Raw genomic sequence first — 23,603 nt, 5'->3', positions numbered from 1 at the left:
TGCCTGCTTCTCCCCGCAGGACTATGAGCTGCCATGAGGGCTGCTCCTGCTGTGCCGGTAACGAGCACAGGCAGCGGAGAAGGGCAAGGTGACCAGCAAGAAGGAAGGGACTTTGTTCTCCCAGCTAACACATGCATTACCTGCCTATGACTACCTCTATTGCCATGAAAAGGCAGAAGAATTTGGTCCAGTCCAGATTCACTCAGACCACCCCTGAGAGAGGCCCTGGGGAGATAGATTTAACCAACCTTCCTGAAAAAGAATTAAAAAGAAAGGTCATAACCATGCTGATGGACCTGTAGAGAAATATGCAAGAGCTAAAGGATCAAGTTGGGAGGGAGAATACAGAAATAAAACAATCTCTGGAAAGACGTAAAAGCAGACTGGATGAGGTGCAAGAAGCCATTAATGGAATAGAAATCAGAGAACAGGAATACAGAGAAGCTGAGGCAGATAGAGAGAAAAGGATCTCCAGGAATGAAAGAATATTAAGAGAACTGTGTGACCAATCCAAGAGGAACAATATCCGCATTATAAGGGTACAAGAAGAAGAAGAGAGAGAGAAAGGGATAGAAAGTATCTTTGAAGAAATAATTGCTGAAAACTTCCCCAAACTGGGGGAGGAAATAGTCTCTCAGACCATGGAAGCACACAGATCTCCCAACACAAGGGACCCAAGGAGGACAACACGAAGACATATAATAATTAAAATGGCAAAGATTAAAGACAAAGAAAGAGTATTAAAGGCAGCCAGAGAAACAAAAAGGTCACCTATAAAGGAAAGCCCAACAGGCTATCATCAGATTTCTCAACAGAAACCTTACAGGCCAGAAGAGAATAGCATGATATGTTTAATACAATGAAACAGAAGGGCCTTGAGCCAAGATTACTGTATCCAGCACGATTATCATTTAAATATGAAGGAGGACTTAAAGAATTCCCAGACAAGCAAAAGTTGAGGGAATTTACCTCCCACAAACCACCTCTACAGGATATTTTAAAGGGACTGCTCTAGATGGAAGCACTCCTAAGGCTAAATAGATGTCAACAGAGAAAATAAAACCACACCAAAGAAAGCAGACCAACCAAATACTAACTAAAGTCAAAAAATAAAATCAACTATGCAAAAAAGCAGTCAAAGGAAACACAAAAGAGTATAGATTAAAACAATTAACATATAAAGAATGGAGGAGGAATAAGAAGGGAGAGAAATAAAGAATCATTAGACTGTGTTTATAATAGCTCAATCAGGGAGCTAAGTTAGATGGAAAGATACTAAAGAAGCTAACCTTGAACTTTTGGTAACCATGAATCTAAAGCCTGCAATGGCAGTAAGTGCATATCTTTCAGTAATCACCCTAAATGTAAATGGACTGAATGCACCAATCAAAAGACACAGAGTAATAGAATGGATAAAAAAGCAAGAACCATGTATGTGGTGCTTACAAGAGACTCACATCAAACCCAAAGACACACACAGACTAAAAGTCAAGGGATGGAAAAGATATTTCATACAAACAATAGGGAGAAAAAAGCAGGTGTTGCAGTACTTGGATCACACAAAATAGACTTCAAAACAAAGAAAGTAACAAGTGAAAAAAAGGTCATTACATAATGATAAAGGGGTCAGTACAACAAGAGGGTATAACCATTATAAATATATATGCACCCAATACAGGAGCATCAACATATGTGAAACAAATACTAACAGAATTAAAGGAGAAAATAGAACGCAATGCATTAATTCCTGGAGACTTCAACACACCAGTCACTTCAAAGGAGAGATCCACAGACAGAAAATAAGTAAGCACACAGAGGCACTGAAAAACACACTAAAACAGATGGACTTAACAGACATCTACAGAACTCTACACCCAAAAGCAAAAGGATACACATTCTTCTCAAGTGCACATGGAACATTCTCCAGAATAGACCACATACAAGGTCACAAAAAGAGCCTCAGTAAATTCAAAAAGATGGAAATCCTACCGACCAACTTTTCAGACCACAAAGGCATAAAACTAGAAATAAATAGTACAAAGAAAGCAAAAAGGCTGACAAACACATGGAGGCTTAACAACATGCTCCTAAATAATCAATGGATCAATGACTATATCAAAATGGAGATCCAGCAATATATGGAAACAAACGACAACAACAACACTAAGCCCCGTTACTGTGGGACACAGCAAAAGCAGTCTTAAGAGGAAAGTATATAGAAATGCAGGCATATTTAAAGAAGGAAGAACAATCCTAAATGAATGGTCTAATGTCACAATTATCGAAATTGGAAAAAGAAGAACAAACGAAGCCTAAGGTCAGCAGAAGGAGGGACATAATAAAGATCAGAGAAGAAATAAATAAAATTGAGAAGAATAAAACAAAGGCAAAAATCAATGAAACGAAGAGCTGGTTCTTTGAGAAAATAAACAAAATAGATAAGCCTCTAGCCAAACTTATTAAGAGAAAAAGAGAATCGACACAAATCAACATAATCGGAAATGAGAATGGAAAAATCATGACAGACTCCACAGAAATACAAAGAATTATTAGAGAATACTATGAAAACCTATATGCCAACAAGCTGGAAAACCTAGAAGAAATGGACAACTTCCTAGAAAAATACAACCTCCGAAGACTGACCAAGGAAGAAACACAAAAGTTAAACAAACCAATTACGAGCAAAGAAATTGAAACTGTAGTCAAAAAACTACCCAAGAACAAAACCCTGGGGCCAGACGGATTTACCTCGGAATTTTATCAGACACACAGAGAAGACATAATACCCATTCTCCTTAAAGTGTTCCAAAAAATAGAAGAGGAGGGAATACTTCCAAACTCATTCTATGAAGCCAACATCACCCTAATACCAAAACCAGGCAAAGACACCACCAAAAAAGAAAATTACAGACCAATATCCCTGATGAACGTAGATGCAAAAATACTCAACAAAATATTAGCAAACCGAATTCAAAAATACGTCAAAAGGATCATACACCATGACCAAGTAGGATTCATCCCAGGGATGCAAGGATGGTACAAGATTCGAAAGTCCATCAACATCATCCACCACATCAACAAAAAGAAAGACAAAAACCACATGATCATCTCCATAGATGCTGAAAAAGCATTTGACAAAGTTCAACATCCATTCATGATAAAAACTCTCAGCAAAATGGGAATAGAGGGCAAGTACCTCAACATAATAAAGGCCATATATGATAAACCCACAGCCAGCATTATACTGAACAGCAAGAAGCTGAAAGCATCTCCTCTGAGATTGGGAACCAGACAGGGATGCCCACTCTCCCCACTGTTATTTAAAATAGTACTGGAGGTTCTAGCCATGGCAACCAGACAAAACAAAGAAATACAAGGAATCCAGATTGGTAAAGAAGAAGTTAAACTGTCACTATTTGCAGATGACATGATACTATACATAAAAAACCCTAAGACTCCACCCCAAAACTACTAGAACTGATATCAGAATTCAGCAATGTTGCAGGATACAAAATCAACACACAGAAATCTGTGGCTTTCCTATACACTAACAATGAACCAACAGAAAGAGAAATAAGGAAAACAACTCCATTCACAATTGCATCTAAAATAATAAAATAACTAGCAATAAACCTAACCAAAGAAGTGAAAGACTTATACTTTGAAAACTACAAGTCACTCTTAAGAGAAATTAAAGGGGACACTAATAAATGGAAACTCATCCCATGCTCTTGCCTAGGAAGAATTAATATAGTCAAAATGGCCATCCTGCCCAAAGCAATATACAGATTTGTTGCAATCCCTATGAAACTACCAGCAACATTCTTTAATGAACTGGAACAAATAATTCAAAAATTCATATGGAAACACCAAAGACCCCAAATAGCCAAAGCAATCCTGAGAAAGAAGAATAAAGTAGGGGGGATCTCACTCCCCAACTTCAAGCTCTACTATAAAGCCATAGTAATCAAGACAATTTGGTACTGGCACAAGTACAGAGCCACAGACCAATGGAACCGACTAGAGAATCCAGACCTTTACCCAGACATATATGGTCAATTAATATTTGGTAAAAGAGCCATGGACATACAATGGCGAAATGACAGTCTCTTCAACAGATGGTGCTGGCAAAATTGGACAGCTACATCTAGGAGAATGAAACTGGACCATTGCCTAACCCCATATACAAAAGTAAACTCAAAATGGATTAAAGACCTGAATGTAAGTCATGAAACCATTAACCTCTTGGAAAAAAACATAGGCAAAAACCTCTTAGACATAAACATGAGTGACCTCTTCTTGAACATATCTCCCCGGGCAAGGAAAACAACAGCAAAAATGAACAAGTGGGACTATATCAAGCTTGAAAGCTTCTGTACAGCAAAAGACACCATCAATAGAACAAAAAGAAGCCCTACAGTATAGGAGAATATATTTGTAAATGACATATCTGATAAAGGCCTGACGTCCAAAATATATAAAGAGCTAAAATGCCGCAACAAACAGAAAACAAAAAACCCAATTAAAAAATGGGCAGAGGAACTGAACAGACAGTTCTCCAAAAAAGAAATACAGATGGCCAACAAACACATGAAAACATGCTCCACATCGGTAATTATCAGAGAAATGCACATTAAAACTACAATGAGGTATCACCTCACACCAGTAAGGATGGCTACCATCCAAAAGACAAACAACAACAAATGTTGGTGAGGCTGTGGAGAAAGGGGAGCCCTCCTACACTAATGAATGTAAATTAGTTCAACCATTGTGGAAAGCAGTATGGATGTTCCTCAAAATCCTCAAAATAAACTTACCATTTGACCCAGGAATTCCACTCCTAGGAATTTACCCTAAGAACACAGCAATCAAGTTTGAGAAAGACAGATGCACCCCTATGTTTATTGCAGCACTATTTACAATCGCCAAGAATTGGAAGCAACCTAAATGTCCATCGATAGATGAATGGATAAAGAAGATGTGGTACATATACACAATGGATTACTACTCAGCCATAAGAAAAGGGCAAATCCTACCCTTTGCAGCAACATGGATGGAGCTGGAGGGTATTATGCCCAGTGAAATATGCCAAGCGGAGAGAAATACCAAATGATCTCACTCATCTGTGGAGTATAAGAACAAAGGAAAAAATGAAGGAACATAACAGCAGCAAAATCACAGAACTCAAGAATGGACTAATACGTACCAATGGGAAAAGGACTGGGGAGGATGGTTGTGTAGGGAGGGATAAGGGGGGGGGAGATGAAGAGGGGTATTAAGATTAGCTGACTTTGTGGAGTGGGAGAAAGGGGAGGCCTGTACAACACAGAGAAGACAAGTAGTGGCTCTACAACACTTTGGTATGCTGATGGACAGTGACTGTAAAGGGGTTTATAGGGGGTCCTGGTATAGGGGAGAGCGTAGTAAACATAATATTCATCATGTAAGTGTGGATTAATGAGAACAAAAAAAAAAAAGCAGTTCCCGTGTGGTGACCTCCAATGAGTTCTACACAATGGTATAAAGGGCATATAAAAGTGTAGGCAAAGGGTTTGTTTGTGCTTATAAAGAGGATCAAAGCCTAATTTGGCTACCCCGAAAATGAACTAAGATACGATATGAAAAAGAACTTACAACATCAGCACTCTCTGGAAGACTCATGCCAGAAGATGATCATCAAAAAACCCCAACAAAGATCCACGCACTGCTACAGGTGTAGATGCACTCATCCCACCAGTTCCTGGACTTGCGGTGGGAATGAAGAAGCAGATATCTAAGCTGGCCTGTGCATACAGTAAAACAACAAATTTGACTGGATCTACACTGTTGGAACTCAACCAAGAATTAGGAGAAGTGCAAATTGTAGCTCTCCAAAATCTTACAACTACAGACTATTTACTGTTAAAAGAACATATGGGATGTGAACAGTCCACAGGAATGGGTTGTTTTAATTTGTCTGATTTCTGTCAGACTATTCAAGTTCAGTTGGACAATATCCACCATATCATAGATAAATTTTCACAAATGCCTAAGGTGCCTAACTGGTTTTCTTGGTTTCACTGGAGATGGCTGGTAATTATAAGTATGCTTTGGTTATGTAACTGTATTCCTAGTATGTTAATGTGTGTGTGCAATTTAATTAGTAGTTTAAAACCTATAAATGCTAAAGTTACTATACAAGAAGATATGTCAAAGAAATAATCAATCTTCCCATGTTTTCTTCTGCCTGCTACTTCTATAGCTTTTCTTCTTCCTTCCTAATTACAACCCCTAAATAGAATTCATGCCTCATTAAATTTACCGTGTATCACAGTTCTTCCAAGTGGTAAAGATACCTCAAGACAAATGCGGGGCATAGAAACCACAGGGCATAAATATGCAAAGAAGTAAAAAACTAACCTTTTCAAACAATAAGGCTTCACTCTCACTTACCAACTTTACATTTCCCTGTATGGCCCCGGAAGATGACTGGTTAGCCAGAGACGGGTAAGATTCCTCAAGGGAGGAACAACCTAAGACAGGCACAGTCGCAGGGGGGCCATCAGGTTAGGAATTGGGAATCAACAGAGGTGAGGCTTAGAACCTCCCCCCCCCCACCATTCTGAGAGAAATCTGCTTCATCTGTGGATGTTTTATTGCCCTTGTCTATCTTGGATTAACACATTGTCTACAGGCACACACCTGATCATCTACATTTGCTCTCTTACAACACTAAACTATGTTTTCTACCTTTATCTTGCATCTACCTACCACTTCAGCATTTTATTAAAAATAATAATAAAGAGGTAAATGTGTGATCCACATATAAATCAAGTATAAAAATCAAACGAATATTCATATTTGAACTGACTGTTTATAGTTCATAATGCATGATCAAAACCAAAAGTTTCAGTTATGACTTCCCTTGTACTATTCACCATGTAACTTATTCACTATGTAAGAATTTGTTCTCCATGTAAGAACTTGTTCATTATGCTTCAGAAGATTGGAGACTGACGAAAATAAGTCTTTCGGTGGATTAATGATTATATATTGAGCATTGAGTCCCCTATACAGAATTTTATTTGGTAACAACCAATATAACAAAAAAAATAGGAGAGATGCCCTCACAAATAAATAAATAAATAAATAAATAAATAAATAAATAAATAAATAAATAAATAAATAATATAAATAAATAAATAAATAATATAAATAAAAAATAAAAATAAATAAAATAAATAAATAAAATAAAGTACATACTTCCAATTGTAAAATAAGTAAGTAACCAGGATGTAATGTATAGCATAAGGAATACAGTCAAAATATTGTGAGAACTTGGTATGGTGATAGCTGATTCCTAGAATTATCATGTATATAAATGTTCAATCACTGTGTTGTACACCTGAAACTAATATAATACTGTATGTCAACTATCCTTCAATAAAAAATAATTATCTAAAAAAAAAAAAAAAAACTACCCAAGAGCAAACTCCCTGGGCCAGATTGATATACCGCTGAATTTTATCAGATATGTGGAGAAGACATAATGCCCATTCTCCTTAAGGTTTTCCAAAAAATAGAAGAGGACTAAATACCTCCAAACTCATTCTGTGAAGCCAGCATCACCCTAATACCCAAACCAGGCAAATACCCCACCAAAAAATGAAAATTGCAGACCAATATCCCTGATGAACATAGATGCAAAAATACTCAATAAAATATTAGCAAACCGAATTCAAAAATACGTCAAAAGTATCATACACCATGAAAAAGTGTAATTCATCCCAGGGATGCAAGGATGGTACAACATTTGAAAATCCATCAACATCATTCACCACATCAACAAAAAGAAGAACGAAAACCACATAATCATCTCCATAGATGCTGAAAAAGCATTTGACAAAATTCAACATCCATTCATGATAAAAACTCTCAGCAAAATGGGAATAAAGGGCAAGTACCTCAACATGATAAAGTCCATATATGACAAACGCACAGCCAACATCATACTTAACCGCGAGAAGCTGAAAGCCTTTCCTCTAAGATTGGGAAGAAGACAGGGATGCCCACTCTCCCCGCTGTTATTCAACATAGTACTGGATGTCCTAGCCATGGCAATCAGAGAAAACAAAGAAATACAAGGCATCCAGATTGGTGAAGCAAAAGTCAAACTGTCACTATTTGCACATGACATGATATGGTACATAAAAAACCCTGAAGACTCCACTCCAAAACTACTACAACAACTATCTGAATTCAGCAAAGTTGCAGGATACAAAATTAATACACAGAAATCTGTCGCTTTCCTTTACACTAATGATGAACTAGCAGAAAGAGAAATCAGGAAAAGTATTCCATTCACAATAGCATCAAAAAGAGTAAAATACCTAGGAATAAACCTAAACAAGGAAGTGAAAGACCTATACCCTGAGAACTACAAGACACTCTTAAGAGAAATTAAAGAAGACATTAACAAATGGAAACTCATCCCATGCTCTTGGCTAGGAAGAATTAATATTGTCAAAATGGCCATCCTGCCTAATGCAGTCTCCAGATTCAATGCAATCCCTATCAAAATACCAACAGCATTCTTCCATGAACTGGAACAAATAGTTTTAAAATTCATATGGAACCACAAAAGACCCCGAACAGCCAAAGCAATCCTGAGAAGGAAGAATAAAGGGGCAATCTCACTCCCCAACTTCAACCTCTACTACAAAGCCACAGTAATAAAGACAATTTAGTACTGGCACAAGAACAGACCCACAGACCAGTGGAACAGGATAGAGCATCCTGATATCAACCCAAACATGTATGGTCAATTAATATACAATAAAGGAGCCATGGACATACAACGGGGGAAATGACAGCCTCTTCAGCAGCTGGTGTTGGCAAAACTGGATAGCTACATGTAAGAGAATGAAATTGGATCACTGTCTAACCCCATACACAAAAGTAGATTCAAAATGGATGAAAGACCTGAATGTAAGTCATAAAACCATAAAAGTCTTAGAAAAAAAACATAGGCAAAAATCTCTTGGACATAAACATGAATGACTTCTTCATGAACATATCTCCCCAGGCAAGGAAAACAAAAGCAAAAATGAACAAGTGAGTCTATATCAAGCTGAAAAACTTCTGCACAGCAAAGGACACCACCAGTAGAGCAAAAAGGCATCCTACAGTATGGGAGAATATATTCATAAATGACAGACCCAATAAAGGGTTGACATCCAAAATATATAAAGAGCTCATGCACCTCAACAAACAAAAAGCAAATGATCCAATTAAAAAATGGGCAGAGAAGCTGAACAGACAGTTCTCCTAAGAAGAAATTCAGATGGCCAATAGACACATGAAAAGATGCTCCACATCACTAGTCATCAGAGAAATGCAAATTAAAACCACAATGAGATGTCACCTCACACCAGTAAGGATGGCCACCATCCAAAAGACAACAAAAAATGTTGGTGAGGTTGTGGAGAATGGAGAACCCTCCTACACTGCTGATGGGAATGTAAATTAGTTCAACCATTGTGGAAAGCAGTTTGGAGGTTCCTCAAAAAACTCAAGATAGAAATACCATTTGACCCAGAAATCCACTCCTAGGAATTTACTCTAATAATGCAATAGCCCTGTTTTGAAAAAGACATATGCACCCCTATATTTATCACAGCACTATTTACAATAGTCAAGAAATGGAAGCAACCTATGTGTCCATCAGTAGATTAATGGATAAAGAAGATGCAGTACACATACACAATGGAATATTATTCAGCCATAAGAAAACAAATCCTTCCATTTGCAACAACATGGATGGAGCTAGAGGGTATTATGCTCACTGAAATCAGCCAGGCAGAGAAAGACAAGTATCAATTGTTTTCACTCATCTGTGGAGTATAAGAACAAAGAAAAAACTGAAGGAACAGAACAGCAGCAGACACACAGATCCCAAGAATGGACTAACAGTTACTGAAGAGAAAGGGAGTGGGGAGGATGGGTGGGAAGGTAGGTGTAAGCGGGGGAAAAAAGAAAGGCGGCATTATGATTAGCATGTATAATGAGGGGGGGCTCAGGCAGTGCTGTACAACACAGAGAAGACAAGTAGTGACTCTATAGCATCTTACTACACTGATGGACAGTGACTGTAATGGGGTGTGTCGGGGGGACTTGGTAATGGGTGAGCCTAGTAAACATAATGTTCCTCATGTTATTGTAGATTAACAATACCAAAATAAAAATAAAAAAAACAAAAAATAATAAGACAAGGTAATCACAGGAGTCAACTATCAATTTTTAACTCTCTAATGAGCAAGAAGAGGAGTTAAAGTCAGTTTATTGGAGTTACCAATGAAAAGAAACTTGGACAATTTTTCCAGTGCTGGCCTCCAGCCACTTTATTTCCATGGTGAAAAAAGTCAGAAAACACTAGCCTTAGGATGATGTGTATTATTCCTTCTAAATGCAGGGAAAATTGGTAGACAGAATATATGGCTCCTTATTTAGTATGATTCAAGAAACCTAAAACCAGAAAATCTTAATTTAAGCGAACAACATTCCCTAAACTTTTGTGAGTGTACTCATTCCTTCTGGATAAGAAGTAATCTGTTAAAATAAAACTGGTGTACCAGTCCCTTATCAGTTATGAACAAATTAGTTAGATTAATTACCTGAGGCATGAGGCTAGTGAGAGCTAGGCCACAGCATGAGTGTTTCGACAGATGAGTTAGAAAAAGTGAATGGCCTCTGACTCAGGAAGGGCAAAATGAAACACAGTGTCCCAGTAATGAATTCTGAGTATCCAGGGATCAATAATAGTCTAAGAAAACCTGGAAAAGATCACAAAAAGGAACATGACAGGAATACACCAAAGGGTGCCAGGGCGTTGGAAGAAATTGTACTACATTTTATACTTCAGTCTTGGGCCTGACAAATATAAAACAAAGGGTTCTTTGATGCAAGCTTCAGAAACCTTCTCTTCACTTCTTTAAACAAATGAACAAAAAGGGATATTTATTGGAAGGATAGGCAGTAGCTCACAGAAGTAAAGGAAAAGCCCAACAGATCTCAAGAAAAGCAGTCATATCTGGGAGCTGAGATAGCAAAGCCAGCTACATAACGTGTGCAGTTCAGTAAAAAATCAAAATGCAAGTCTCATTGTTCAAAAATTATTGAGAATTTCAAGATGGTGGCAGCAGAGTATTAAAACAAGTGTTGGCCCCTTTGAGCCTAATGTGACTGTCCAGGATGCATGTCTGTGTATCTGGCCCTGGGTAGCAGGAGTGAATGGATAAGGTCCTGAAGGCTCCATTCTGTCCCTGTGCCATGTTGCTCAAAATTCATGTTTCTGGGAGTCACCATTGGTAGGCTAAGCCCAAGTTACATGGCCACACGGAATAAGAGATGGGGGCCTTTGTTTAGCAATCCCTTCAAGTCGCATACAGTCACGGAGAAGGGATTTTCTTAAAAGGAAAGTGAAGGCACTGTAGCAAACAAGGGGGAAAATTCCTCCAGGAAAAAACTACAGATGGTCACATAAGAGGAAATAAAATAAGAATCCATTCTCACACTACCATGACCAGCTTCTAAGAGTTCCCCACTAAGAACATTAATAGTTTATGTAAAGCCTCCAGTACACCTCTTGTGGTCATAGACACTTGGTTTTAAGTATCTCCAAAGTGTTAATTTCAATGGTTCTAAGAAACATTTTTTTGAACTAAATTGTTTTCAGTTAAATTTCACAATATAATTATTATAATACAAATAGTCTACAAAACTATTGAAAGAATAAGATAAAACAATGTTTTTGATGAAAAAATCAATTTTTAAAAGATCGTAGAAATTACTCTGAAGTAAGTTTAGTTTATATTTTCCAATCAGTGTGTGTTCATGACTTTGTAAACTCACTGATTTTTCGCCAATCAGCTGTTTGTGGAGGGAGGAGAGGGATTAGGACGTGGGCTCTGGAGCCAGAATCTTTGGATTTTAAACTCAGTTTTGTTATTTATATCCTGTTCAGTCACTGTGCCTTACATTCCTCTTCTATAAATTATTAATATCATAACTCACTATTAAAATACCTTGAAAGGTGACATAATTTAAAATAATTAGGACTGATAATTAAAGGAAGCAAATTTTGTTCTTTTCAGGCATCAAAAAGTAAGTGTAAAACAACCTAGTGTCTTGTCTTTTGTGAAAGACTCGTTTTAGAAATGGAACTAAATTTCTGTCTGAGGATTTTTTTTTCCTGTTGTCCTTCCAAAATGGGTCATTGTGTTTGTATGGGAACGAGCAAAATTTTCTTTTATCAACTCTTCTTCGGTTGTAAAATAAAAGGGCTGGGCATTTTCTTTTTCATCCTCATTGCTGTTTCAGAGGCAATTGAACATTGATACCAATCTGTGTTTCTGTGCTTGTGTAAAGGAGTAACCATCCTATGCCACCAGCAGCCACTTTTATCTGGTATTAAATGTCAAGTACACTTCAGCATTGAGAGAAAGAAACTGAGATAACATTCAAAGAGGAATATATTGGAGCCAAAGATAGAGTCCAACAATCTTAGTGTCTGTGTCTTCAAGACAGGAGGTAGGGAAAGATTCATCAACAGAAAGCTAAAGCATTTGTAGCTTCTGACTTATCTAACCTTGTGATTTATAGTCACATATCATGTTTATATGTATGTAGTATTTGTGTTGTTGCCACACTGATGAATAATGGAAAGGTAATTCAGATACTTTAAACTGAATCATTGAAGTCAGTTCACCTGTGGCACTCTGTCTTTATGTCACTCCTTTCAAGGTCTAGTCTCAAATTTTATTAGCCTCAAGGATTTCTTGTTTATTCCTTGCAACAGATATTTATACTTTGACAGATATATGTATGTGTGTGTATATATTTATATTTATATATATCCCATATTATATGCTTCTCATTTACACAAATAATCTGACCTGCTATGTATAAGGAGCCCAGTGGTTTCTTTATTTCAGAGAGAGGGTAAACATATTTCAGAGAGAAAAAACAGAAACACCCTTTGTCTTTCTTATCTACTTATGGTTAAGTTTATTATGGTTCACAAAATAACACGTTTTTAGAATCAGAACTGTCTGATGGTTCTACATGTTGACAGTGTGCTTTCACTAATATTTAGCATTGAGATTTCAGATAAGTTCAACACATTTTTTTAGGAAGTTTTGTAGTAAGTCATCCAAACATACCCCTAGGAAATTATTTACTATAATCCTTCACAAATCTACTCTCTTAGGACATTAATAGGTGTTATAAGTGTTCAATAAATGTAGAAGGAAGGAAGGAAGGAAGGAAGGGAGGGGAGGGAGGGAGGGAGGAAGAGAGAATGTTCATATGAGTTTAGAAAATACATGGTTAAACAAAGTCAGGATTCTTTACCAGGATTTTTTAGTTATTATTATGGTAATCCTATACCATGAACTCCTACATATTTAAGCATATTTGATCAGTAATATTTTGTTAAAAAACAAAAAGGAATTATAATTATATATTTTAGCCCCCAAATCCACACTTGTATTTTAGATCACATGGGAGCAGTCTGTTATAGGGTTGGGTTTGCAGGGTGAGCTGTGTTCTGTTTACTGTGTATTGCCACTGCAGTTGAAATTAGTCATCAATAGCCTGGACAAAAGCCTTACAATCCAAACTGAAAGATATCTCTAGGTTTAATTAACTGAAATATATAGTTCACAGAATATTATTAATATCATAATTGACTTAAAATATCTTAAAATGTAATATAATTTAGGATATAATTGGGACAGCTAATTAAAGAAAATAATGTTGGTTACCAATTCATTAATTTTCAGGTGCTTTCTAGTTTTTCTTAATCTTATTTCAGGTATAAATCTGTTATTCATTCAGTATTCATCATTCCAAAAGTCACTTAATTTCCTGAATTACACTTTGGGACAACTTACTGACTAGGTCCTAATTATATATTTTTCATTTAGCAGGAAAATCTTCAAAATAAGTGGGGATCTACATTGTTTTCCATATTATTAAAAATGAGATTATCTTCATTCAACCTGAAGTTAATCTCTTCTTTATCTATCCCTAATGAACTCACCCAGAATTTCTTACTATCTTGAACAGTTTTACCTTTAGTAAGGCTCCAAAAATAAATCTGAGAAGTGCTCTTTGGGAACGGTGATAAGTACACCTGTTATTAGTAGTAATACCTTTAATTTTATTATTAAGTAATAAAACCTATAATTAAGGTAGAATTCTTAGCATATATGTTTAATTGCCATATATTTATTCATTCATTCAACAAATAATTTAACAAAATTCTTATTAAGAGACTGTTGCATGTGATGTATTAGGAAATACAAATATCACCAAAACAGGGCTTCTACCACCTTTTGTGTCAGTGGACCAAAGGAAAAAGGCAACTAGTGTAGCCTGAGTTAGTAGGAAGGATTAGAGATAACTTCCTGGGAAAATGGTTGCATTAATCCAGTTTTCAAAGATAAGTGTAAATTAGCCACACTATCTCAAAAATCATATATCTTGGCACAACCTATGGCCAGTGAGCATGAGAATGTTTTAAATCTATTCTGCTACTGTGTGCATGTTTTGTTTGTCTGGCTAAGGTTATATGCATGACACAGCAAGGTGATATTATGACACAGTGGGTTATAGAGAGGATATCTATAGGATATAGAGCCCTGAAATTAGTACATCTTAAAGTAGCCCAGATGATTTCTGTGTATGTGTGAGTGGGTTTATCAAAATATTTGGGAATCCTTGATTTTATGTAATATGGTAAATCTTATTTTCCTTGTTGAAATTGAAAATAGGCCATCATAATGTCTTTTGTTACTCACCTCAGGAATGGAATATGGAAAATTTGGCTGGTAAGATTGACATAGGTTTTATTAATCTTTCTTAAATTGATAAAGTCTGTAGCTCTGAAGATTTATTCAGTCTTAATCTCCACCTCCCTTAGCTATGAAAAATATTACAAGTTTTAGTTTCCTAGCCACTATGTATGATGCCAAAATTTTTAGGTATTGCCTTTATGCCAAGTTACAGAGCAAGAATTGATTTTCTGCTTGGTACTTCCTAGATTATGCTTCCATGGCTAACACTCATCACACTTGTATTGCCAGATACTGAATGTTTTAAATAGGTGAAGGATATAGAACAATCTTTCAAAACTGTAATTGCCTTAAGGTGGATAACTTTTAGCATATCATTAATGATACATATTACAATTTTATTTTAAGACTGTAGCCTATTTTTATATGTTGTAATTACCCCAGTTGCTTATATATGTAAACCATTGCATTTTATAAAGGTTACTTAGATACCTAGAGGCAAACTGAAGACATTCTGCAGTTCTGTTTTTAAGAAGTTCTTATATAACACAGATTATCAGAAGCAAATATACAATAGCATATTTTTGTAATTTTTAAAAAAATTGTATCTAAAACTCATTTTGTGCTCCCCTTAAAAAATTGTAAAAGAATTTTACATACAAACTCTTAAAACAGTAGCATTGGGTTCTAACTATTTTATGTGATAATGAAATAGGATGGGTTTTTATGGTGGTAGTTTGGTTTCAAACGATTGATCAAAATCCCTGCATGCTATGGATCTGAAACAATTTTAGTGGCTTATTATCCTGGGATTAAATGGAAGTGGCAAGCAAGTAGCATTGGGAATAAAATTATTTTCAGTAATATACTTTTCATGTCTAAAAAGGATGACTCTCATCTTAGCAATTCTAACACACTAAAAATCAAATATTTTTTATTTAAAATATATAAAGTAAAAGAAAAAAGTTCATAATGGGCAAGTTGTATTAGAACTTGAGTTTGCGAATTTTTGAAAAATATTTTATCAAAAGCAAAAATAAAATGAATAATGAATTCTCCTATGTATTTCTTTTACTGAAAATTCTTTAATCATAATATATAAAGTTAAAATAACAAATACACCTAATAATTAACCATGTAATATGAATTAAATTTATACATCAAATAAAAAATGTCCAGTGCCTAAAATATAGACTACTGGCACCAAACAAAACATTAGAATAAAATAGTATAGTAGAACTCTTTCCCATTTTTAGATATTTTTTATAAGTTTGAAAGTACATTTAATAAAAATCAAATAAATTTTTAGTAAAAATTTTAGTAAAAACCCAAACTTTTCACAGTTTTAGAAAGCTCATCAGTATCAAAGTTAGGTAATTATTGCTAAGAGATCAGATATTGTTCAACTGTTAGTTCAACTAATATTGTTCAATTTGCTTTTCTTTTATGGTTTAAAATTTCCCAAATAAAATCACTGTTTCATAGGGTGGTGGATGAGAAGATGAGAAAATGATCTTGTTTTCCACAAAAAGAGACTGTGAAATACATAAGGAAAATGTCTGTAACAACATCAGGGAAGTGATGTTTACATGATGAATTTCCTGGAAGATTAGATAAAGGGAATTTTAGGTTCATTTACTTGTTTGGTTTTGATTTTGGTTTTAGTTTTTTTATTGATACCTATTAATTAGACTTATGAGTAGGAGCAGCCAGCATGTGAAATTTTCTAAATAGAGTATTATTTGTATAATATCAGGCATCAATAAATAAGAATTTGATATATTTCCATCTGTCTGATTTTGTGCCATTAACTTTGGTCAGTTTTCATGACCTGGGAAAGAAAAAAAATTACACTATTAATTCAGTCATAGCATAATTAAGATATACAATGCCTACAATTAAATACGTAATTACAAAGTGAAAAATACATACATGTGCATAAATATCTTTATCTACATGTGGTACATATCTTTATATACATGAGTGCACATTAGATATTTTTAAATGGTAACGAGTCATTCTTTTTCCGAACTTCATTGTATTTTCATCTCTACATTTGTTAATACTAATTCTTTTCATTGGTGAAATGCTCTTTAAGCTGGATCTTAAATCACATGTGAAACCAATTATGATAGTAATGTCAAAGATCACAGATCACCATAACAAATATAAAACTAATGAAAGATTTGAAATAATGGGAGGATTACCAAAATGTGACAGAGACACGAAGTGAGCTTTTGGAGAAATGGCTTTTATAAACTGGTTTGATGCAGGCCTATACCACAACCCTTCAAGTTGTAAAAAACAGTATCTGCAGAGCACAATAAAGCAAAGCACAATAAAATGAGATATGCCTGTTAAGTCACATTAGTTTTTTGAGGCTTTTTTAAAGTTTGGAACTCTCAAGTTTCTCAGCACTGTGAGGCTCCTTTTCCCTGGCAGGCCTTTGTCTGCATAGGCCTAAAAACTGCAGCTTTTGTTTTTACAGATGGCTTCCAAGTTCAATACCTGAAACCACTGCAGTAGCAACTCATAATTATGCTGTTTTAATTTTGCTCTTTTGGCATGGGGAACAATTTCTGTCTTCCCTCCTGCCCTGTAATATATTTGAAAATAAATGCGGTTATAATTTATCCAGTATTTCTTTATATTTGGAACAGGAGGTAGAGTGTAGGTCAGCTCAGTCCAGTGTGCTCCCAGCAGTCTCCTCAAATTAATTTTTTAACTGCCTCTGTGATAAGTGCTCTAAAAGAATGCTTAGCATAGAAAAAAGGAATCTGTGTATGTTTAAAGGATGAGGTACCAGATGCAAAGGATGATTCCCTGAGGAAGTGATGTATTTTAAGGGGAGACCTGCAGGTTGGTAAGAGACACTTTTTCATGCAGCTAGTAAAATGTGTGCAAGGTTCCTGGGGCACAGTGGACTGTGGCACATTGCAGGGCTCAAAGGAAGACCAGTGAAAACGGAATTCAAAGACTAGGAGGCAGTTGTTATAAGAGGAAGTGTGTGAGACAGGTAGTTGCTAGATTATGGAGGATGTTGGCAATATTAAGATATTTGGATTTTATCTTGCCTTTCCCTACATCTTTCCTTTCTTCTAATCCATCACTTTAGTTATAAGTAGTGAAATTTTTCTCACCTGTAAATTCCTATCTAAATGTGAAGCGTTAGCAAGTTCTGAGGACCACTGTACTACTGTGGAGGGATAGATGTTGGGTCCATCCCTTCCAGAAATACAGCCAAATGGCCAGTTATAAAACAATTTGATATAGTTTTTTTTGTTTCTAAAATGATACTTTCAGATAAAAAATATATTTTGAAAAAAAATCAGAAAAATTGATAGCTTATTCATCGACAGTAGCCTTAAACAGATAGGTTTTTGTTAGGTTCTGGAATACCAGTTCATTAATATAGATATATACCTTTGTGCCCATCTTAAAATTATTCAAGCTGAGACTTAATTTACTGTAAATAACCTGACCCTTTTTGAAATGAGGTTTAAGTACCACTGTTTTCCAAAGTAAGGTTTTTAAAAACTATCATATGTAGAAGTCTGCTTAATGAAGCTTTGGAAGGCAATTGTGTTCAATATGCTTATTTATTATGCTTAGGCAAATAGAGACTACTTTTATTTTCCATTCCTTGGAAATCTGGCTCTGAAATCATAGCCATATCACAAATCATTATGATCCCTATGGCCACGGACATTCACTGTAATGAAAGGTGTTAGTGCACTAAATGAGCAGTATCTCTTTTGACAGCGAATAGGTGGGAAGAAATATCACTATGAAAATGATAGTGTTTGTTATAACCAAATGAGAAAGAATCATGAAAGTAATCTTTCATTTTCTCTCCCTGGTAAAGAAAAATATTTTAATCACTCTATAGTTTATGCAAAGATATATATTTTCTCATTAAACTTGTCTATCATATGAAAATAAAATTACAGTAGAACCTTTAAACTAGCTTGGTAAAAAATTCCCTTCACACAAAGAATCCTAGAGACAAAAGTACAGAGCCAATTTACCATTGTAGTTTAAGTTAAGTACTTTAAGTGCCAGTTAAAACTCAGGTTTTTGAAACTTCTGAGAATGCACTTAATGTAACATTTATGAGTCCTACTCTTAACCTTAACCAAAACCTTCCTTATTTTTGGTACTTACATAGAGAAAGACCCGTAAGTCTCAATTTGACGTTATGAAATGTAACTAAATTTTAAATTATAAAGTCTTGGTCAATATTTATAAGCAAGGAGGCAAGTGTAAATATCACTGAACAATTCTGAAGATTCATGGAGTTAACATAGAAAGGGTGAACTGTATATAAATGTGCTCAGTGGAAATTACATTGTCTCTCTTTTTTTTGTTTGCAGTAGTTATGGTGATTAATGAACCACTGTATCTGGTCTCAGTATCTTACCCTCTTTTTTTCTTTCGGCCAAGTTAGGAGACTATCTTTTTTGATACAAAGCACATTTCTTCAGTTTCCTGAAACTGATAGTTCAGAGAGTTGGCAGAGCGAGAATTATATATTCCAAAGTGCATGAATTGTATTATCTGGTGAACCCTGCAAATGTAGGAACAGAAATTTGCCTGAACCTAGATCTACCTTCCTGGTCTTATTATAGGTTTGTGTTAGAAGAAGCTATGGCTCCATTTTAGAGATTTTCCTCCTTTTCTTGTCAACTGCAGAAATGGATTTTTTTTTAGGTGAATTTAACCAGAAACGTGGATATTTTGGGCCCAATAAAACTCTATTGTTAAAAACATTAATATCAACAATATTTAACTATTGTAAAGCCCAGACACGAATCAATCAGAAATACAATGGCCATAAACAGAAGAGAATGGGTGTTCTGGCCTATGCAGCTGAGTAGTATCACTGTTCGCCCATTTCACTAACTGCCTCAACTTTATTGAGAATGGTTTTGGTTACTGTGTTCTTGCAGCCAGCCGCAGTATTTTCCTTGTAGAAATAAAGTGTTTTAAAATAAGTAGATTTGTTTTTCACATGTGAAAGAACGTTAGTTGTAATTTTTTGTTATTAACTACTAACAAGTTAATAATTGTGATGAGCCTCTTGCAGTCAGTGACGATATCCTATTAATCTCTGGAACCTGAGCCACGGTTGCTCTTCTGGACACCATCTGTATGTTTTCATAATTGTGCAAAAATGCCATAAATTCTCTTCTGTTGGATTTAAGGGTAGATACAAACTTTTGAATTTTAATACTGTTTACCTTAAAAATAAAACAGCCAGTTGTTTTAACAGCAAAAATGATTGTTCGGGAAGAGGAGAGAATTGCACTTCCAGACAAGCAAGCTATGGCAAAACCGTAGACAGGCATGTCGGGAGAACAAAGGAAAGGAAGGCTCTTTTATAGAGGAAAGGGCCAAGTTGGGAGGGCTGTTCTAAACAAAAAGTCCATTGGAGGAAACTGGAGTTCCACGTTCAGTGGCCTCTCTCATTGGCTGAGTTGTGACAGTCTTTCATTGGCAGGGCTGTTCTGGGAAGCAGAAGGCAGCAACTGCCCTTCCTCCTATTGGGTAGTTAAGTAGCCAAACCAATCTGAACTTTGAAGGTGAAGAAGAACTCTTCTGCTGTGGTCTGCACCTTAGGAGGAGTTGGGGGTGTAAGAGTTTCCCCTGCTGGCCTCCTGACACAATGTCAGTGAAGTTTCCCTTTATTAATTGTTATAGAACAAATGGCTAATATTGCCTTCCAGATTCATTTCTGTGTATATAGCCCACTCTTAACTATCTGAAAATGACAGAGATCCTTAGATTTGTAAATAAATGATAATCCCTAGAACCTCAGGAAATTCCTAAGATTTGTAGAACTTCATGTTAGTATGGTTTTTGAAAGCTTTGTTGAGTCTTCACTCTTACTTAGATCCATGATTGGACAAATAGGTTAAAAAAACAGCAATCTAAATATAAAAAGAATTATAAAACATTAGTTCAATTATTTTATTGTAAGAGTACTAGGAAATTTCAAACCATAAGTGGCAGTTCTGCAGTACAAAACAATTTACCTTGTAGAGAAATTTCTGTGCAACAAAGGACACTTGCATGCATAAATTATTACAAAGAATTATGTTTTATTGATCCACTTGTTATTGTATTCATGTATTCAATTTCAATTATACAATTATTTGATGAATCAGTGTAGTATATGCCAGGCAACAGGCTACTTCACAACTTAAACCTGATAAATCTTTGAAAATTCTATTATAACTAAAATCCTATTATATATACTGTGATTTCTAATTTTTATATTCCATTTTATTCTTATAGGTATTAGAGAAAATAGCATAGAAGATGCTAAAATGAAGTAGAAACCTTTAAGAATGATCATATAGTTCACTACAAATAGTGTATAATTAAAATGAATGTCATATCAGATAAAATGTATTTTCAAGTGAAAGTATAAATGGTTCATTAAAAAAATGCAGGATTTTTTCCTATTTTTGTTCATTTACTTGCTTGTTTTTTATATAAGATACAGAATCATATAGTGATTCAGAGCTCAAATGCATTGCCTGCATTCAGATCTCAGCTCTGTTCCTCATTTGCTGTGTGACCATCAGCATGTTACTTTGATCTCTGTGATACTGACATACCTTAATTATGAAATGGAGATTATAATGGTAACCTATCTCAAAGAGTTGTGAGTTTTAAGTTGTATATATAAAGTCTTTACAAGACTACCTGAGATACACTAATTATTATTACATATATTCTCATTATGTGGCCAATTGGGGAAAAAAATCTTATCTTGCAAGAGTGCTTAGGTTGGTTTGTCCCAGGTCTACTTCTTACTAGCTATTTAACTCTGAGATACTACTTATTGGGGCCTCAGCTTTTTCATATTTAAAATGAAGATACTCATTATATCTACCTCTTGAATTGTTCAAGGTTTGAATAAATTAGCACATATGAAATGACCAACACAATACTTGGCCCATTGTGAGCCTTCAAAAAATATTAGCTATGACTATTTTTTCATTGTAGATATAAAATGAGGATACTAATTACTTTCTTGTCCCTTGAAAGGACAGTTATTGTCAATAAATATACCTTTGAAGGCAAGTAAGCAATTGTGATCCAAAAATTTGTTTAATTATCAGTATTTTGCAAATTAAATTGTACTACTTGTGAATAATTAGATTTGAATAAAATTAGTTTGTATTTGCATCTTTGCCTGATCTTGGTGGCAAGTTCCAAGGCAACTCTGTTTTTTTCTCAACTTAAATTGCGAAGTGACCTTGCCATATAATTTAGAAAAAATACACTGTGTAAAAGCTATTGAAATTGAGAACAAGTCCTACACTATTGTTTCATAAATATCCTGAGTTATGTTAAATATTGTCATTATTGTATAGGCCTCTTGTTTTTAATGAGTTGAAAGAGATTTAAATGAACTCATTAAAAAATACTGTTCCTATAGGCTCCTCTTTTCATATTATTTTAAGATCTGCCTGAACTTTAGTACATTTGGGAAAATACCATAATACCATAGTACTTTCTCTTTAACATGTATCTTCAATGTAAGCATGTCAAAGGGTTTTCAAAATGCATTATTTTCACATGACTGTTGATTATCAAGTAGAACACAGTAAATATGTCTGTGTTTTTCTACATATTACTATGTTAAACCTTTAATGACTGTTTGATAAGCATTCTAGTTAACTATGGAGTTATGCATTTTCCATTTATTTCACTATTTTCACAAATACCCTATGCATGCTAGTCTTTCTTAACCCCTAAAATAGTTATTGCTTTATTAATTTAAAATAACAATTATTGAAATTATTTTATCCTAATTTTTGGTTCTTGATATTTTCTTACCAATTGAATAAGTATATTTTCAGGAAATCTCTATATGAAATTTATCTTTCAGTCACTTCTGTTGTCTTTAAGCATTTTTAAAGGAGTTAAAGAGCTAAATAAATGTAAACACACTGTTATGTATAAATGAAATTCTAGTTAGGGGAAAAAACACATTCTAAAATAGTGATTAGCATACCCAATTGACCCATTTCATAATATTGACAAAAGGCTCTCAGAATTTTTAAAGACTAATATGAGGAAATGATGAGGGTCACAAAATTTTTCTAGCTCACTACTAACATTGATCAACAGTTTAGAAAATATGGCTCTGAATATGTTGCATTGTAATTACTGTTTATCATTTTTCTTGTTAGGAATCTCTCATTGAAATTAATGAAAGATACTGATCAGGAAGCCAGATGTTCCCATATAGGCCGAATGCCCAGCAGCCCATCTGCAGATTGGCCCCTGCAAGGTGTGGAAGAAAATGCAGGCTTAGATTCCCTGCCATTCAGACTGATGTTACAGGACTGCACAGCCGTCAAGACGTTGTTATTAAAGATGAAGAGAGTTCTTCAAGAGGTAATGATTTACTCTCTTTCAGTTCAGGTAGACAGTGAAGTCTACAGACTTGGTTAGTCCCTGCTTCTTTCAATAATTAACTGCATGACACAGAGTAGGGGCCAGGTATTATCTTGGAGCTTGGCTTTTCTCATAAGTTAAATGAAGGATTTGGCATTCTTGTTGATAAGGTATTCTTCAGCTCAAAAATTCTACGATTCTGTGAAGGAATTGAAAAAGAATAAATTGAAACCAAGCCTGAGCAAAATAAGGTGAAGAGAAATGGCCATCAACATGTTTATGTTATTATAAAGCTATTGAGAGAGTTATTAAATGGACTTCCCTTTAATGATACTTTGATGTAATGATACATGA

General features: G+C 35.0%; 1 protein-coding gene across 8 annotated transcripts in view; it reads left to right on the top strand.

Moving 5' to 3' along the window:
* CCSER1 (coiled-coil serine rich protein 1) overlaps positions 1-23,603 on the top strand; it is a 1,413,823-nt gene that overhangs the window by 454,503 nt on the left and 935,717 nt on the right. For all 8 annotated transcript variants that reach the window (XR_012131655.1, XM_073237297.1, XM_073237298.1 and 5 more), the window contains exon 6: positions 23,042-23,249. Coding sequence is in view for 7 of the 8 variants with exons in the window: in XM_073237297.1 (XP_073093398.1) it covers positions 23,042-23,249 (208 nt within the window). In the remaining variant the exon portion in view is untranslated. The remainder of the gene's footprint in view (positions 1-23,041; positions 23,250-23,603) is intronic.

This window comes from Manis javanica, chromosome 5, assembly GCF_040802235.1.
Source record: "Manis javanica isolate MJ-LG chromosome 5, MJ_LKY, whole genome shotgun sequence".
Lineage (NCBI taxonomy): Eukaryota > Metazoa > Chordata > Mammalia > Pholidota > Manidae > Manis > Manis javanica.
This window is presented reverse-complemented; position numbering and strand designations above follow the sequence as displayed.